Source organism: Oryzias latipes, chromosome 24, assembly GCF_002234675.1.
Source record: "Oryzias latipes chromosome 24, ASM223467v1".
Classification (NCBI taxonomy): Eukaryota; Metazoa; Chordata; class Actinopteri; order Beloniformes; family Adrianichthyidae; genus Oryzias; species Oryzias latipes.
In genome coordinates this window covers 9,892,984-9,912,865 of record NC_019882.2, presented here as the reverse complement: position 1 = coordinate 9,912,865, position 19,882 = coordinate 9,892,984, and the positions used below count along the sequence as shown (strand labels likewise).

Genomic DNA, 19,882 nt, shown 5'->3' with positions numbered 1-19,882 from the left:
TTAAACTGAGCAGTAAACAAAACCTATACTATGATCAGGGTCAACACTCAATTATGATTATGCAGGGTGTCCATTAAAAATGATAATGGACACCTAAAAATAGAAGTTCTGGTCACATGGCTCGACTGTTGCATGTAATATTGCGCTGGTCTAAACGCCAGGACGCTAGGCGGACATGCAATATTTGACAGATTCCTCCTTAAATCTTTGTGGGCTCAGGCCCCTCCTCTCCCAAGCGGAGCGGCCCTTGAACAGGCAGTAATCTCATCTGCTCCTCTGCACAGCGGTGGGCTGCTGCAGGGATCCTCTGCCTCTGCAATCACTTCACATTGGCTTCAAAAACGACTCGCTGGCATGCGATCCCTTCAGCGAGGAGGACGGACGAGCACGCGGGAAAAAGCCAGGGGACGCGCATTGCCAGGCTCGGATACAGTCGCTATGACAACAGACATCACTTCACAGGAGCAGCACTTAGGATGCCTGTGTGGGCTGAAGTGACGGAGCTGAGGGCCGGCGTTAGCCTCACCCGTGCGCCACCGTGTAGCCGTGCACCCCAATTCTGCTTCACCGAACTGTCGAAGGAGATCTACCTGTTGGGCCGCCCGAGTGATTTGTTTTCCACGCGTGTAAAAGTGAGGCCTGCCACTTCGCCTTAGCTAAGACAATCGAACGGAGGCACGGGGAACGTTGGAAGACAGGGGGGGGCATTCATATTCAATGAGAGCCTTTCATCGTCGCGTTTCTTTGAAGCGGGCTTACATGTATAATTCTCTATGATCTGAAGGGATGCCAACTTGTAGGAACTGTAACTGGTGGAACACGAGCCCGTCACATTCACGCATCTCCCTCCACTGCCAAATCTGTCGTTCATTACAAACTATTCTGCAGCGCTCCAGATTAGCAGATGCATTAATCTAAAAATGATGTCTAAAAGCTGGGATTATGTAACACTGGCATTGTATTGCATTACATAAAGAAACGATTGGGTTTTTGTGATATTTCTTTGCCAGAAATTATTCAACTGGAAGGTGCTGGCGTTGTCTCAGCTGCTATGAAGAATCACACACATTTTCTTTCTTTTATGTAATAAAAATAAGCTTTAAGGATTTTGCTGCTGTATTCATCTCTAGCCTCATCCAGCTGTGGTGCAGATGTGAAAAGTGTAAAATAAATAAATAAAGAAGTGCACGTGGAGAGTGGTAACCCGCAGAAGTGCAGTAAGCAGGATTTGTGCGCGGCTGTAATGAGATGTTAACGATTCCTTGGCTGCCTCTGCAGAAAAGAAAAAAAGAAAAAAAAAAGAAAAACGTTGACGCTTCGTGCAGAAAATGTTCAAACTGGAGAAGTGAGCAATGCTCTGGCTTATAGCTGCATGCTGTGCTCCTTTCACCAGCATCTAGAATAGCTGTGAAACTAGAAGAAACAGGTTTTTCTTTCCAACCATCATCTGAGATCAAACATGTCACTGTGCTTCGTTTTTCCTTGCATCCACTGTTATTAAATGCAGTCTTAACCGTTTGGCTTGAAACTAATGGACGGGATTAGAACCATATATTTGGATTTTTTTTCTTCCTTGCTCCGGAGTCATGTGACCAATTACCGTAGACTGTCGGACAAAGCCTATGGTGGACTCATACATTGGTCTGTAATGGGCTCATTTAGAGCCAGTTTTTCCAGCTGTGTGGGGAAGATGCCACGCTTTTCATCTTGGCTGGATGGGCCGCCACTGAAACCCCAACTTCACCAAATTGGGAAATGAGGCAGAACAAAGACGACAGTCTGACAGCTGCAGGGTTCAAAAAGTCACCTGTCAATCATTTAAACCACAATTTCCTTCTATCCAATTTCTATACCTGCTATTTTCTAGCTTGGGGTCACAAGGTCACAGAAGTCCACCCAGCTAATGAAGAGCAAAGGAACTAGTGTCTAAAGATACCAATACATGGACAGGGAGAACATGCAAACTCCACGGAGAAAGGTTTCAGCTGGGATTCAAACCATGGTCTTCTCACTATGAGGCGAGAGTGCTAACCACTACCCACCATGCAGTCCTTGAGCACAAATTTAGAATCATTTCAAAATAACTGCCCTAACCCAGTTGTCCTAGATTTCAAACCAAACCCCAAAGGTTGTAAACCCTTTCACACGACTACTGTAACTCTTTAACCTTCAACCAATTTAGGTGATTCCCACAGCCGATATGCAACAATTTGATGGTGACGCGCTTTTCTTTTGACCTCAGAATCAGCGGATTCCAGTTGATTGCGTTAACGGTTGAGGAGTTACGGTATGTCAACTGAGCTTCGTAATGTTTTACGTTTAATTTTGCAAGTATTCATCACTCATGGAGGGTAAACCCACGTCTTTTTAATCAGTTCCTACATTTGTAGCATAGTCCCTCTCACCATATGCTGTTTGCAGCAGCCAATGTTTCGGCAACGGACGCAAAACCTTTCGATAAAATTATTTGTAACTACATAACAGCAAAACATATAAAAATAAAACATTTCTGTGACAATTTATCTATCCCAAAAGTTTAGATTTTTACTAATGTATTTGCAGCAATGTTCTATGAATTTGAGAGTCGGCAAACTATTACCAAACCAGCAAATTAATAATATTAATTCTCCACTTGATGAGAAAATTCATTAATAAGTAATAGCTGAGATCAATACTTTCATCTAACATGATATAAATCTTATTTTTAAGCTGGCATTGAACAGCAAAGCAGTAATAATTATTCTCAGAGTTTTGTTTAAAAGAAATCTAACCTTTAAAGAGTAAAATAAATAATGTAGGCCAAATTTTGATGTCAGTTTACATTTTAAGTGAAATTGTCTGTAGTTGCTGCAAAGCAGCAGTTTCCTAAACTGAACACTCACAGTCAACGCGACCTCATCGGGGACAAAGCTTTACAGATCAGTTTTCAAAGCCCCTCATCACTCCTGGTCAATATTTCAACAGTTACTAACCGAGATGGAATATTAACCACCCGCATCCATCTAAACCGCCTGTGTCGAGTCCCTTCGCTTATGTTGCAGTTTTGTCATCAAACTTGCAACAGAGACGGCAACGAAGACGCGAGACGCTTCATCTGCATGCTTGCATGTACACCCCCCCGTGTGCTGTGTTGTCACAGCCGGGTTGCAGCGGAACATGGCGCGCTGCAGTATCTAAGGGAGTTGCATCTTTGTGGTGTGACAGCACTAATGCACCACTTCTGTTGACCCTTCTGGCTTTTCTTTTCTTTTTATTTTAAACCAATGCACTGTGGCTTGATGACAGAGATTTAAACTCGCTGAAGATGAGGGAGTCTGTGTAGTTTCCACTTATCCAAGTACGTCTTAAGGCCCTGTCAACAGCCAATATGTACATTTTACGCATATTTCAGAGATGAAAATTGGTTATACGTGAATGTACGTGGAAAAAGATTTTTTCAAGTAACAAATTCAAGTATTTATTGGTTATCTTCAGAAAACATTCATTTGTGATTTCAGTAAAACAGTAATGTGAATCACACACCATGTAACATGTAGTACTCATTGATCATCAGGATACAACTTTATATTAATCCAGATATCATTGCTACACATTGCAGATCAAGTTCTCACGTACCAAAATCGAGTGCCTTTTTAATATGTTGTAAAAGAATCATTACATCTTTTCAGTAAAAATTAATGATTCAAACTTTAGGTAACCAATATGTTATAATCAATTATCATTAGAACACAATATTGAGTTTAACCAGTAATTATTGCTTCATATTGCAGATCAAGTAAAGAAAATTGATAGCTTATTGGTTGTAATTAAAACATTTTTGCACATTACGAAATGTAATACTCAATGGTTGTACATAAAAGAGCTTTTGATTATTTCACCACAATTCACACATGTATTTGGAATTATTCAAACATCTGTTGATCCTCTTATCTTCATATTGTAAAATTAGAGGTTTTTTTTTGAATATGTTTTCTCAAATATGTGAAAATCTTGACCAGTTCTAAAAAGATTTCAGGTAAAGACTGGTCAGCCGAAACCCCCCCTGGACATCATGACCTGGCCTTTAGCAACTACACACTGTTGAAAGAAATCAGAGAATAACAAAGACAGACGATCTGAGATAAAATAAGTCTACCTGTCAAATCTTCAGACTTTCATAGCAGATTCAGTGTTCATAGCATTCTCAGAGCGTCCTTAAGCCATGCCGACCTCAGGGAGCAGATAGAACCTCATTTCAGCGTACTACATAAGGAAAATCTGATATATATACCTTCCAGGATAAAAATATAATCTGGATTCAAGACTGTGGATTTGTATTTGAATCAGTGGTTTGTGACCCAACGCTCACAATTGACTTTATTAGGAACATCTTACTACCACCCGGTACTAGTAGGGTAAAAGAGAAAATCCAGTCATTTCACAAAATAGTGTCCTTCAGAATCTGATGATAAATAAAGAGGTTTTTATAGTGACCAACAGACCAGCACTGGTCTATGGCCTTGGGGATGGAGACCACTGCGCTAAATAATGTTGATGTGGTTCTTTATTGTGAAACTTTAGTTTGAAAAAAAACAAAGTATATCTATTAAACTGATTTTTCTTTAAACATTTAACAGATTCTGACAATTTCTGAACAATTCAGAGATCCAAAGCATAAAAAACGAATGACATTTCTGTTCCGAGTGTTCTGCATTAGGCAGTAGATTTTCGTGCAAGTATTCATGCAGCGTTTACAAAGGTGGAATTCAATTCAATTTTTCAATTCAATTTTATTTGTATAGCCCAAAATCACAACAACAGTCGTCTCGATGGGCTTCGAAGTAAAACATGAAATCAAAAGGATCACGAATACAAAGAGTTCAATAGAAAAATACTAAAATGAACTAACAAACTGACTAAGCTATACTGGCATCCCTGCCCTTAGACCCCCCTTCGCGGTAAGGAAAAACTCCCAAAAAAACCGGATTCCGGAAAAAACGAAGAAACCTCAGGGGTGCCCACATGAAGGAGGGATCCTCCCCCAGGACGGACAGGCGATTTACCAGAACTCTTAGAGAAGAATTAACTTATCTAAATCTACAACTACATATATAAAAGTCCAGCAGACGAGCTTCATCCAGCCGTGGTTGTGGGGACAGTCAAAGGCGCGAGTCGAGCCGGAGACAGGAACCACAGCCAGGTGTAGGAGCAGGAGCAGAGACGAGGTACTCGGTCAGGCACAGAGCAGAGACGAGCCAGAGATGAGCCAGAGGCAGGATCCACAGCCAGGTGTAGGAGCAGGAGCAAAGGCGAGGTAAACGGTCAGGAACAGGAGCACGGATGAGCCAACTGGAGTCTGGAAGCACTCCCACTCCCCAGGAGGGGAGAGGAAAAGAGGGACAATACATGAATCGCACTGCACCAAACAGAGGCATGGAGAACTAAATGATAAATTATGATCAAGAATAGAGGAGAGGAAGGGTAGAAGTAAAAAAGGAAAGAGGACAGAACCCCAGTGCACCATAGTTACCCCAGCTTCAACTTCTAATACTTTCTTCTTAAAAGGTAAACTATACAGCTGCTGGTTCTGTGTATGGAGATGATGTGAGCTCCACCTCCTTACAACAGACTTATTAAAAAAAAAAAGTCAACACCTGACAAATTAACCAATCAGAACAGACCAGAATGAATGAAGGCTGGGTATCCTTATCAAAATAATTTACACTTTGATTAAATATTTGTGTACATTTCCATTTAAAACAGATTTTTAAAATGTTATAATTTAAATAGTGAAATAAACTGAATAATTGCTTAATTTTATCAATACAATTATGATTTTTTACATTTAAAGCAAACAAAAAACAACACTATAACCACTTTTGTATGGTTTGGAATAAATTGAAGATTTAAAGTTAATTGAGTTTTTTAACCCTCATCAGGGATCACCCAAAAACAAGAAAAAAAAAGATTAAGTTCAATTTGAGTATAATCCCAGCTTAGTTAACCTCAGCAAATATAAGAAATACAGCATTACTCAGCATTATTTTACCAAACTAGACTCGATCACTAACAGGATGATGTGTAGGCAGTGTGCGATCTCTTTATTGTGTACAGAGGGGAAGGGGAAGCTCACAGTGTAACTGAGTTTAATACTTCAAGCAGCAAGCCGGGTCACAGTAAGCTCCTTTGGTCTACAGTGAGGATTTGGCCTTTACCGATCCAGAGGTAAACTGTCCTGAACTTGTCTAAATCCCCACAGTGGGGGGGATGGGGTGGGGTTGGGGGCTGCAGCCGCTTTGGACATCTGCAAGATAGCTGGAGCCACATTTCCAAACACACATCCCAGAGAAACATCTCACTACGGCAAAAATATGCACCTTTTTTACTGTATTCTCCGCACTATAGGGCGCATCGCAGTATGAGACGCACCAAACCAAGAGGTGCATTAAGTGAGACAAAAGAGTCAGAGATAAAATCTGTCGGTCAGTAAGACTTTATCAACTGCATTCACAATAATTCTACAACAGTTGATTTGGCAGAGAGTTTTGCACCAGATGTCCTTCCTGGCAACTCTATTATTATCCGGGCTGGGGACCGGCACAGGGAGACCCAGTCTTTTTAATCCATAACCGTCATGGTTATGGATCAATCCATATATTAGACGCTCTGAATTTTTGGAAAAAAATTAAGGTTTATAATAGTCCTTATAAATACGGTATATTTTCTGCAGATCAAAAAGGTGGAATTGATTTTTTTCTCTCCATCTGGTCGCTGATATTCTGGTAAACCTTTGCGCTACAGGTCAACCTCAAATGCACGCTTCTGTGAAACCCTGCCAACGCAATAGAATTTTTTTTATTTAAGGCAGAAAAACCAAGCAGAATGAGGTCAAATGTGAATTTGGCATCAGGTCAGAGTGAGTCCTGCTGGAGACGCCACAGAACATGAGCCTTTGGCTCAGGCAGACGCAGTTAATGGACATGTATGGTGTAGAGCTGGCAGTCGCTGCATGCACATGAATGCCAGGTAAACCCCCCCCCCCCCCCCTTTTACTTTAACATTTTCTGTATCAGGGATCATTCTTTCCTGTCTCCATGACCATTATTAACAGTTAGGTTCCTCTTAAGAGTTTATGTAAAGATTCAGCACTAGTGATGACTTCAACTCATATGTCTTATTGGAGCAATGTTTACTTTTGTCAAAAAAATAATAAAAAAATAAAATAAAACACAAGGTCCAGAATAAACACAAGAATCTAGACTTAGGTTCCAAGACTTCACAAATCCATTCATCCATTTTCATCCATCCCTTTTGCGAGCTAATCCAGGTGTAGTTTTGTTGAACAAGTCGCATTTCTGCTGCAGGGCCACAGACACTCACACTCACGTCTAGAGACAATTTAAAGTCACCATGATTTTGAACTGTGGGAGGAAATGGCAGAGAATACACACACAGCCAGGATTCAAACCAGAGCCTTCTCACAGTGAGGCGATAACCACTGCACTAATGTGCAGCCTGACTTCACGAATGAAGATTTCCATCTTTATTCCATTACAAAGCCCTTCAGGTAATGGAGAAAGCTATTGGTCAGAACATATGTTAAATCCAGCAATACTTCTACCCAGATGCATGTTCCCCATATGTTTTTGAACAATATGGGATGGATTTAGGGAGGTATAGTTTGACAAGATGCAAGGCTGGTACCAATGCTGCACCATGAAGGGTAGAGGGGTGGGGCACTTTGTTGCAATTGACTTTACGAATGGCACTTTAAGGATTCTGCAGACTTGCAGCAGCTCTTAGCTGATTGATATGGTTCACTACCACAAAAAGATCAGTCTAAAGGCTTTTGCTTTATTTCTACATATGACAATGGGAGTAATTGCGACAAGGAGGTTTTAATGGAGTTTCCATCACTAGGTGTGGGGGCTGTCCATTTGTCTGTTGATTGGATCTCTTGCCTGCTCATGTTGACGAGGTGGCAAGACAACAACCTCTTCCTCAACATGAACAAAACGAGGGGTGAAGATGGTGGATGGGAAAGGAGACCTCATCAAGCACTGTCTGGGAGCTGGAGAGGGTCAGCAGCTTTAAATACCTAAATTGGCATGTTGTCCAGGATCCTCAGCAGTATAACCAGTTACATGACCCAAGACAGGGGTTAAGACCGCCAAAAAGAACACCAGGAATGCACTTCCCTCTTTGAAGAGCATTTATCACTGCAGAGTAAATGGAAGCACTGGCTCCATACTTGAAGACCCCACCCACCCACCCACCCACAACACGTACTGTCCACACTTCTGCCCTCAGGCTGGAGGTACAGAAGTGTGAAATGCAATACAACAATGCACATCAGCTGCTTTTGAGTCTCACTCGAATGATATTTTGATCCATTTTCAAAATGTTCCTAGTTGTCTTTTTAAAATGAGAGCCATTTTTAGCCAAAATAATCAAACCTGTGACGTTTTCTTGGACACAGTTTCTGCAGAGTGGTTCTTATTCACCTTTAAGTTGTGGGAAAGACTGTTGGCATGAAGTAAGCATATTTTTCCCCCATCATCTCTTTGTTTACACTCTGTCCCACTAGCTTACAGCCCCTCACAACCCAAACCTTACAAACAGCTAAAATGGGGAGCAATATTGGAGCTATCCGGGCTTTCAATTTTGAGCCAGATTCCAGCTCGGACAAGGAAAACAAAGACAAACGTGGATCTATTTGTCTGCAAGAGGATGCATCTGAATGGAGAAGAGCAGGGAGCTTGTGGCTTGCTATAGTATTCTATGTCACAATACAAGTTTTTTCAAACTGAATTTTTTCATCTGCTCCTGATTCACAAAGGTCTGAAAAAAGAAATTGAACAGCCACCTGTCAGTAACACACCTTCATTAGTCCTGGATGCTAATCTTACTGTTTTGGTAAACATTTGATCTTGCTTTTGCTAAATTGGGTCATTTTACATTGGAACAAAAATACAGACCGACTTCGTGAACTGACCTGGCTCCACAGCTGGCTGCTGGCTGTGACGGCGAGCCGTTGACACACACTCTCCTTGATTTATATTTTGGCTCAGCAGGAGAGACTAAAGCACAAATGTGTAGGCGATGCTTTTGAATGAACTAAAACACAAGGAGCAACTGTGGATCAGATGCTTGCATGGTTTGTGTTATCTGAGAGGCTAGTGTTGGCTCTGTATTAGGTATTATATCACTAATTACGGATCACAAATGTGCTCATTCTGAATATTTAGGGTAAATTCGTTAGAAACGTTGGCTATTTTTGATAAAAGTAGACTTTCATATGTCTGTGAAACTGTCCACACCATGAATTGTCTCATCCTGGCGACTCCAACTTTTACTGGAAAGCAAGAATATTAGAAAATGTTAACCTAACTGCTGTTCTTTTGTTTTTAGGACTATTGAAGAATAACTTCACCATTTATTGTAAAACAGGAGGAGAAACTATAAAGTCTCTGCTCAGTGTACTCGGTGAGTCCCGGAGGACACATCCAGAGAAAGCTGATATCCAAAATGATTAAGTTGGTGATATCTGCACACCCTCGCCTTGAGGTACCGAGTAATCCCTGAGGTACACAGCAACACACCGCATGTTTGTCTCCTGCTCAGCTGCATGTCCTCGTTTGCCTCCATATGAAGCAAACCCCCTGCAGACATCTACCTGCCTCTCCCCCAGGGAAACACAAGAGAAAGACAGGCGGCCAAACAGGAAGTGTGAGTGGGAGAAGAGGCAGAGTCATCCACGTTCTCATTACGGTGGGAAATCTAAGGGTCCTGATCCAAAGGAATGATGAAGGACTCTGTGGAGGAGGCTTCTGAGAACCAACAAAGACAGCTTTAGTTTCACTGGCAGAATGCATTTGCATAGCTTAGAAGCCAAAGCGTCTGAACTGGGCTCATGAAAAGAAGCCCCGGCAATTGCTCGGACTTCAATGCAAACGAGAAGGAGCTGGAGACAGAAGGGGGAACGCAGCGGGAGTGGGATGGATGGGGAGAAAAGCAGGATGAACTTTCTCTTGAATCGCAGAAGACAAACAAGATCAAGGACATCTGTACGTCCCACACAAGGTGCCTGACGAACTGTGATGCTGAAGGGTGCTGAACTTCTAGATACAGTAACAAGCGCAGAAATACATTTCTGAACCATCAAGGGTTTATGATCGTCAACATTTTCACATTGTGCATAAAAAAACGCAATGCACATTGAGTATGATAAAAGAGCAACCAGCTTGAATAGATATTTAAAATACATTCTGAATAAATACAAAAATTGGTTAAATGACTTGAGTTTCATTTTTTTAGCGGCTACAGCAGATTTCTGTGCCACAGTAGTGTGGGGTTTCTTTGTCACTACGCCATGATCTGACCATTTCATCAATGCGGATGACGTACTGTCATGCTGAGGGGATAATGACCAGCGGAAATCCCCCACCGATCTCCTCTTTGCTCAGTTTAAGAATCAGGCAAGAGAAAAAAAAAAGGCAGCAGGCTGTCTGGTGAAACTTATTACCAATCACAATCAAGGGCCACATCTACCGCATAAAAGATGTGTGTCTGTAAGGTAGAGGCGCTCGACCCTGGTCCTTAAAAACCATCACCTTGCTCCTTTTTCGAGGTCCCTGCTTACCTGGATGTCTTAAAAAAATTCTGTTTTGACAATTAAATTTACATTACACCTTTGGGTCACAGGTGGTTTATGAAGAGAGTGGGGTTAAATCGAGTATACAGGAATCCATAAGGTGCACACACCTTTCCAGCAAACTAAAATTACCTTCCTATATGGATTACCAACTCCGTTTACTTAGGTCAAGTGTTTTCAATCAACCAGTTTGGGTGGGTCTGTGTGAATTGTAGCATCAGTTTCCTGTTCTTAGCTGACAGGAGTGGCACCCAGTGTGCTCTTCTGCTGCTATAGCCCATCTGCTTCTAGTTTGGATGTGCTGTGCATTCAGAGTGTTCATTTAAGTTACTGTTGCGTTGTTTGACAGATTCTCCCAACCCCGTTATTAAGTGGATCGGGGATGGCCTTTCAACAAGCTCACTCCTGATTGGCGATAGTGGTCATTGTAGAAAAGTCAACTCAGGCCGACTTGGACCAATCAGCGCTTACTGATGAGGTTTGGCTCAAACATGGCGACGTCTGTATTACGAAAAAATGGTGACAGAAATGACCTAATTTCATTTTAACCAGAGGCAAGTCATTTTCTATTGGTGATTTCATACTCGCCCGGTCATTCAATGGTTGTATCCATTGAATGAATGGAAAGCTCCTGCAGGGTGGTAGATCTTAAGGACCATGTAGGCAACCCTACAGTAAGGACATCCTGTAAAAATGTTGGGAGTGCTGCATCTCGTCAATGCCAAGTGCCCCTTTTTTCTCTCCTCATGATTCAGACATCAGACTGCTGGATGTGTGAAAATCGTCCAAGTCCTCCGGGAGGTGACACACAAGCATCTTTCACCACTGTCCATCCCAAAGGGTCTACGTTTGAGTGTTCCCTTTTCATCTGGACTCCCTACCTGAAGATGCACACATCACAGAGTAAGGGGAACGACAAGAAAAGGATTGGTCATAAAACTGCAGTGGTGCGGGCCTTTCAGCGGCTACATTACACCTGACTCACAGCAGAGATGAGCGGCGCCCAACAGCGAAGTCAGAAGCGCTGTGACGATGGCGAAAGATGTGCTCTGGGGATTTTTCAAGCTGCACAATAACCATGCAAACACAGACAGTTAAATGCTCAAACAGCTCCATCTGCTGCCCCCCCAATCCCCTGGCCCTCCCTCCCCTCCTGTCCCTTCTGCTACAAACCCACTTGTCCACACACACACACCACTCAGGCAACACCGAGCATCATGGGATATGGCTCCTTCTAATCAGCTTGCATCTTCCTCTGCACACAGGCTGTGGCTCGGAGCGGCGGCTCTAATCTGACGTTCCTGGGATTGGTTCTGATGCTCTGCTTGGAATGTGCGCAGCTTAAAATGGATTTTATGGATGTCAGAATGGAGAAATGTCGCAAAGTGTTTGACACGAGACGTACCGACTCACTTGAATGCAGACGTAACCCCACAAAGCAGGGCTGGTTTTAGCCTGCATAGCAGGTTCCTGTTTCAATCCTCGTTTCGTGGAATCATGGAATCCACACGGCAAACTAACAAACAGCTGAAGTTAGACATGACAGGAAATGTAATCCAGTCAATGAACTGAGGTGAGCTGACACATATGTGAATAAATGGGTAAAAACAGCTAATAAAATAAAGAAACTTTTGTTTAGTTCTAATTTGTTTGCAAACACTAGGATTTAGATGGACTTGAACCAAGTTTTACCTTCTTTATGATGAACCTGAATTTCACTTAGGTGAAACGGGCCAACAACACCGCTGAACTTTTAAAGGTGTATCTGTTCAAATCTTTATCTGAAGACCAAAGAACACATATGGAGGTTGAGGTTCTGGATTAAAAAAAAGGCGAACCATCCTGAAAGAAATTATGGTTTTTAATCACAAGAGAGATTGCACTTTAGTCAGACTACATGTCTTTGAGTTAAAAAAAATAAAAAAATAAAAAGGAGGAATTACTGATTTTGATATAAAAAAAAATTCTCATTTGTCAGGCAGAAGTGAAAGCAGGGTTTGTCTCAGATTTCCACCATTAAGTGACATTAAAATAAAAGCAAACTTGACATACTTTGCTTCCTGTTTTCTGCACAATGCCTCCTCTCTTGAGGATTTCTTTTTTCCACCAAAAGTTTTTTTTTTAATTTACTTTGGGAATTATTTTAGAGATTTGTGAATTTTACTGTTAAAACATATTTTTATCAAATAAAAACCAACCTTTTGGAGTCTACATTTTGTCGTGGGGCTCTCACCCCAGTTTCCCCTTTAAAACCGGAGATGTCGCCCGCGACACCTAAATAACACACGCTCTTTGACAAACTCCTTGACAGTTTACGCGATTAAACCTAAATCTGATCCTGTGGTGGAGAAAAGTAGATTTCCTATCGGCTTTGCACCGAATCTACGTTATTGCATGAATGGTTAAAAAGAATTACAGTAGTCAAAGGTATGTAAACACTGAGGCTAAATTTCTGCTGTTAAAAGGATAAATCCGGGGTAATCAGACCTTATTTTCCGACATACTGTTGTTTGTCATTTATTAACCGAGCCCCCATCTGCTCCTAATTACCTGGATCAGGTGTGCTTTATTGCTAAGATGCTTCAATATCAGGTTAGTTGGTTAGTATGCAAGACCCTGGCCTTCAGAAAGGGGACAAAGAACCTTGAAAAAGGGAAACAACCATTTTCGTTTCCTTTGTTTGGACTGATTCAGGAAAAACCGTTAATGTCCACGTTTCATTCGCTCTTGTTCTGAACAACAATAGTGTATCTTTGATTGCATTTTCTGAAGACCATAGAGGCGGACTCACTTTAGGGATGGACAAAATTATGTCAAGTCTAGTTTAACCATTAACCCTTTAACACCGTAGCTTTAGCTAAAATGTTTAGATTCTTTGGACTGCTGTAACAACAATCGTTTACCCCATTAACATAACTCCAGTGTATTCTGAAGCAGAGAAATGGAGCTTCGTGCTGATATGCAAAACCTCACGTTAGTAAAAACCCAAGGCTGGACACTTTTTATTAGTTGCATATCAGCGCAAAAGCTGCTTTTCTCCGTGTCAGACTCGATTGGAATCTTTTTGATTGCGCAGATGGTTTACGAGTTACAATAATTCAAAGAGGATGTGCTCTTTAGGATTCGACAATGTTAAAGGGTCAAAAAGGGTGTAAATCACAGAACCCATAGAACAGAACAGAAGTAGAAAACTATTTTGAAGTGCTCCGAAATTGCTACAAGTCTGGTGAAATCATTACTTTCCACCTTAATCAAGTCAAACTGATTTAATCACTTCCTATCTGCACTTGCACCAAAAATAATGTTCTACCTTAAAGGAAACCTCTTTACATGATTTGTGGAATTGTTGGGGCACTAGTTGCATTGCAGGTTTCACTAAAGGCATTGGAGTCTTATGGGGGTCACATCCACCTGTTGAGCTTCATTTTGCTCATAGGAGGCTTTAGGACATTTACACAGCTACTCACCAGAACCATGGATTATGCACATCGAACCATGGATTATGCACATCTATATCCACGCAGTTTAATGGGAAATCCATACAATGTTTTGTAAAAATAATCCCATTCCGCTAAGCTCATGTCCTCCAAATGACACAACTGCATGTCTAAACCCACTTTGCATGCTTGCATATTTTTTACAAATAATCTGTAACTGATAAGATCGTCTACGACGCTTCCGTCTGATTGCTTTCAGTAATTCAGGTTTGTAGAAAAATACTTTGAGTTTGGTTTAATTAACTAAACTGTGGTAGAGCGCGGTTTTGTTGACCCATCTACAGCAATGTGCGCCAGAGGACAGGTGTCCAAATATCAGTTAGTATCTTTTTGTCTGTTTACTATCCAAAACTAAAGAGAAAGAAGGAATTTTGGGTGTTTGTATTTGTAGGATGACAAAAGCTCATTATGTATCATTTGATTGGAAGTTCTGCTTTTGCTTTGAGATGTTTTCAACCCTAAAACCCTCGAAATAATTATGCACAATTAACATCAAACCTTCTGTACGATCGGTGATCAATAACTATTCACAACCCTGCAAGCTTGCCACCAGGTGGATCGCCATCATCCATGATTGAGTTTAGTAATTAGTTTGTAGAAAATACATGAGAAATCGGTTTGAGTTACCAAACCACAGTAGAGCCCAGTCCTGGTGACACACCTACTGTGATCTTCGCCAGAGTGTAGACACCCAATACATCAGTTAGCACTTTGTCTGTTTACCCTCTATTTCCAGTAAGACGAAAGGAGTTGTGAGGGGTTAAGTCCGCAGGGAGAAACAAAACTTATCAAGTGCCATTTGGTTTGAAGTTCTGCTTTTACGTCAAGCCACTTCTAACCTTAAAAATGCTGATCAATCCCGATTCCCAACCCTGCAAGCTTGCCATCAGGCACTTCTTTTAACCCGAGCTTAGATCAGAGCCATCAGCTATTATGCTTATTATTTGAATCCACATTGGATCTGCTGAGTTTAGGTTCTGATCGTCAGATACTTCTGGTGCTGGTAACCAGAAGACCAGGACGATCTGGAAAACAAGACGTCTAGGAAAATTAGGGAAACCTAATTATGTGTTCACACAGAACGCGATTTGCACGGCAGAGGCAGCCAGTTTCAATGTAAATCAATGGTACAGATGCAATCTGAGGTTCTGCGGCGCGAATTGGCAAAAATAAATAAATAAATAAATAAAAACTCTGGGGAGGCTGCCAACTAGCATAAACCAATTAGGGACTAAACTTTGGGCACGTTACGTTTTTAGTGGCAGCCAGTGACAGCGGGTAGAAAACGCATCCAATATAGTGAATCGATCCATAGCTCTCTTGAACTTCCATTCATTTTTCTTAACCTGCTGTATCCCCTTAACGCGGGACAGCAAGCCTTCAAACTCTGTAAGAGAGCGACAGAACAATCCCGTAAGTGGCCGTCGTTCAGTCACAGCATAGATGGAAGCTCACTGAACGGGGAGAATCTTGATCCCAAACATGGAGACGTGATTACGGATGTTTTTGTAGAGCTCGTCAAAATAAACCCCATTTCTCAACATCATCCAAGTTTTCCATGCATTGTAAATGAGAAACACAGACACCGCTCCATTTAGCTATCAGGTTCAAACATTAGCTGGTAGCGCGGCAAATTGCAGCAAATTGGTAGAATTGGTTGCGCGGCAAAAGAGAGGCGGGCAACGTGAAAAGGTTGCTTAAATCATGTTTGGTGTGAACACAGCATAAAGGAATTGAGGCGTCAAACATACTTAGACTGATCAACAAGACCCAACCTTGAAACCAGATTCTGAATGTCTTTTAAGATGTAGAGTTAGCAAATGGATCTAAAAGAAGAAAACCAATCATTTTTGTGAGAAACTGCTTTGTTAATATTAAATCTGCTATGAAATTCTCCAGCAACAGGTATTAGCAGAGAAACACACCAACTCTAGGCCCTTTCCAGTACAGGTAACAGAACAGATGATCATCATTGGTCAGACGCAACATCACGGCACATCATGTCGCAACCATTCTTGCCGCACATGCTCCGTAGAGACAAGAATCTCCTTGGTGCACTTCTAGATGGAACAAGGCCCCATCTTCCAGCTCTCTGGAGTTGTACGCATATCATGGAGGAGGCTGGTTGCACGATCTGTGCACAGGAATTCAAGAAGCAGCAGGTGAAAACAGAACAGAAACCCAGCTTAGAAACCAATTTTAAAAACTGTCTTTAAATGACTTTCTGGTTCTATTTCCACCATTTCAGGTGACGGATGCTTTGCCTTCCCTCGTGGAGACTGAAGGAAGAGGAGGGTCTGCACAGATTCTGCATCCCTGTCCTTAGGATGACATTCACCAAAATCTGATCCAGGAGTTGAGCAGAAACGGTGGAGGCAGGAGTGTGGAGGCTTCAAGACAAATCTACCAGTAATAATCCATGAATGTGCGCGGCTAAATTTAGCACTCAGCCCGCTCTCCCAGCGTGCGCGGGGATGGATTGGATGAGAAAAGGGGCTGAGCGGGATTGGCTGCGCGCACTCTGCTGTCTAACCTGAGGGCGAAACTGGGAGCCCCGGTCTCCGGGCTGGTGCGCAGCCTTCGCACCTTGATGGATAAAAATAAATAAATAAATAAAACAGATGAGACGTTTAAGCGCGCAGAGGTTTTTGTTTGGGGGGGAAAGTGGCGTTTTACAAGGTCATGCCAGCACGAGTACAGGAATACTGTACGCTCGCGCACTCACCGTACACTCCCTGGCAGCGGATGCTGTCCACGAGCAGCGCCAGCAGCCCCAAAACGGCGAAAATTAGATCCATCCTGTTAATCTTTACATATCCAGCTCTTACGCACAGGAAGTCCTTTCCGGGGCGGTGCGCCTCTCCAGCATCGATGGATTCAGTCCATCTGTTCGCTGTGAAGACAGGGCGCTTTACATACAACAGGAGGTGAGGATTTTTCTTTTAAAATGTATTCTTCCTTTTTTTGGTGGAGAATTCGCTGGCGGCACGCAGGCGCTGCGGGGGGACGCGCTCAGGCAAGCCGGCTGCAGAGGCCGGCCTTCACCGCGGAGCTCCCCGCTGCTCCCGGTCTCGCCGAGTTCACACCAGAGCCCCGAGGCTCCGAGCTGAGGGGCGACACGTCAACTCCGTTCCTCCGATCTGCATCACCGCCTTTTCTTTTTAACTGTCCTCCACCTCTGGAGCCGATCAGCGGCGCTCACAGTCACATCACGACCGCAGCATCCCGCCGCGGCGCGCCGCTCATCTGTCCCGGAGACGAGGGGGAGGGAGGGAGGGGTCCCGGTCCGGCTCGACGCCTCTTCTGCCGCGTTCGTTAGGCAGAAATGATAAAAATGAAAGTAAAAAAAAAATTAAAAACAAAAAAATCTGCCTGGATGTGTCAGCCGCGAAGGCGCGGGAGCATCAGTCACGTTGCGCAATCCGATCCACGGAGACCGAAGCGGCACCGCAGCCGGTCTGCGGCTACGTCAGGAGGTGCGTCGCTTCCAGCGCTCATCTGTATGGAAGGCTTCGCGCAGCGTCAGGAAGGCAGGAGAGGTGCAGCTGCTCAACGCGGGGAGGGCGGGGGGGATATAGGAGGAGGCTGGAAGGGAGGGGGGCGGGGGTCCATTGGAATTCAGGAGGTCTGGCTTTGACAGACCTTTACTATCACCACCAAACGCGCAGCCTCCACCTGTCTCCTCCTGTTCGCGCGTCCCTCCTTCATCAGAGGCGGATAAACGCGGCGCGTCATGTTCCATTCCGTGGCTACATGACAGTTCAGAGGCAGGAGCTCACTGGCTCCTGTCACGCGCATACAGGTGTTTCAGAGCCCAAATGGGACCATGAAGCGCCTCCGGGGTCCTTCAGGCAGCCCCCCCCCCCTAAAAAAAAGAAGTTAACTATATGTAAATATAGTTTCTCTACTGGCATCACCTGAGATCATCCAAGGGTAAAAGCAGCAACGTGTCCTTAATTCCTATGATAAAGAAAAGCTTTAAAATGGACCAAATGTTTGTAAAGTTGCTTACATCACAAGAGTAGAATCTCTGAAATGTGAAATGACCTTAAAAAAGTAATGAAGAGGATTGGCATGCTGCAACTTGGCTGGAAAATCTTTGCAACAGTTGGTTGCTAGGCAGAATACAGAGTACTAAATCAATCAGAGTCCCTGCAGCTCTAAGTTCCTACAACTTCCATGCACAGAAACCCACTAATCACACAAAAGATCAATTTTTGTACAAAAAAAAAGTACAAAAATAGGGGAATCATGAACTCTCACTATTCACAAAAACATTTTTTTTGGTCATCCAAATCCAAGCTTTTAAATATTTAATCAATTATTAAAAAATTCTACATTTTATGCACTAGCAATTCTCAGTTTTCGTTAGTTTTTTTAATTGTATTGACACTCAAAGTGTTATTTTTACTTTTTGCCCGATAATTTTGGAACATTTTATTTATAAAATGTGACAAATACAGGTGATTAGGGCTACGTTCACACTGCAGGCTGAAACGACCCAATTCCGATTTTCCCCCTATGCGACCTGTATCTGATCTTTTCATGACAGTCTGAACGACACAGATCTGATCTTTTCAAATGTGACCCAGGCCACTTGGGTATGTGGTCCTGAATCAGATCCGATCTTTTGAAATGCGACCGCCGTCTGAACGGCCAGGCCACATTTATCCGACCCGTATGTCATCGATACGCTTAAAACGTCATAATTCTGCATTGAAGTAGGCGGGAACGAGAACATAAACATCAACCATGGCGAACAATGCTGCTGAGACCAGTCAGTGGAAGGGAAGCGAGGTCACCGAATTGATTAACGTTTGGGGTGACAGCTCTATTCAGGCCAAACTCGAGGGCTCTTATCGCAGCCAGGGTTTTTTGAAAATATTTCCAGCGAAATGGCCAAGCGTGGGTACAGACAATCCTGGCTCCTCACATCAGTATCCCACCACTCCTGGCTGCGACTCCGCACCCACACGTTTCTCTTTACCGACCCGGCTAACACTGCTCCACAAAACGCCATGGCCAAACACCTTGCTATCCTCCTTTTTAATTTTCTTCTTAAAATGAGAAGATTGTCATTGTGGTGGCTCCTTTGTGGAAATAAATTTAATACTGCAAAAAGAGCTCCGCTGTCGACAACCCTGTTGTTGACATCCATTGTTAACGTTTGCTACTTCCGCAAACAACGAGCGATGTCGTTCACCGTTGAGTACTCTTCTGCGCATGCGGGTCAATCCTGGGTCATTTCACGGTCACACAGGAGATCAAAAAAAATTCGCATTTAATTGGAATTTGTGAACAGCCTTGCTAAAAAAAAAAAAAAAAAAAAAAGGGAATTTTTTCAAAAAATTGGAATTGAGCATTAAGCCCTGCAGTGGGAACTTAGCCTTAGACTGGATTGCTGATTTGGGCCAGGCAGGATAAACCACATGGATTCTGGCCGGTGTGTGTAGAAAACTGTATTAACCTAAACCACTGGAGGCAGCAATAAACCAAAACACTTGCAGTTGGCTGAAAGTGTCAAGTTGAAGGAAAAAGTGAACAAATTTGCCAAAAATGTAACATGCTGAAAGTTTACATTGAAAAATACATTTGTTAAAAAGAAAAGATAATTTAATTAGTGTTTTTTATTAAAATGGTTTAAAGTGGCTCTAGCATTTTTAGTACGGCGTTATGAACCATTTATTGCACACTAGTTACAAAAACACTTAAGCCTCACACACCGGAGATATCGGTGACGCCCATATAACCC

General features: G+C 42.7%; 1 protein-coding gene and 1 long non-coding RNA gene across 5 annotated transcripts in view; one reads left to right on the top strand and one right to left on the bottom strand.

Moving 5' to 3' along the window:
• Window positions 1-17,668, bottom strand: part of mdga2 (MAM domain containing glycosylphosphatidylinositol anchor 2) — a 225,087-nt gene extending 207,419 nt beyond the window's left edge. For 2 of the 4 annotated variants that reach the window (XM_023952705.1, XM_023952706.1), the window contains exon 1: window positions 16,856-17,668. In XM_023952705.1, the coding sequence (XP_023808473.1) occupies window positions 16,856-16,928 (73 nt within the window). In that variant the 5' untranslated portion in view covers window positions 16,929-17,668. The remainder of the gene's footprint in view (window positions 1-16,855) is intronic. The other 2 variants (XM_023952707.1, XM_023952708.1) reach the window with 1 other exon arrangement.
• On the top strand, window positions 15,997-16,757 carry LOC110017753. The gene is made up of 2 exons (XR_002293252.2): window positions 15,997-16,292; window positions 16,379-16,757. It is a non-coding gene; the product is annotated as an uncharacterized LOC110017753 (long non-coding RNA).
• Window positions 17,669-19,882: the final 2,214 nt, after the last annotated feature.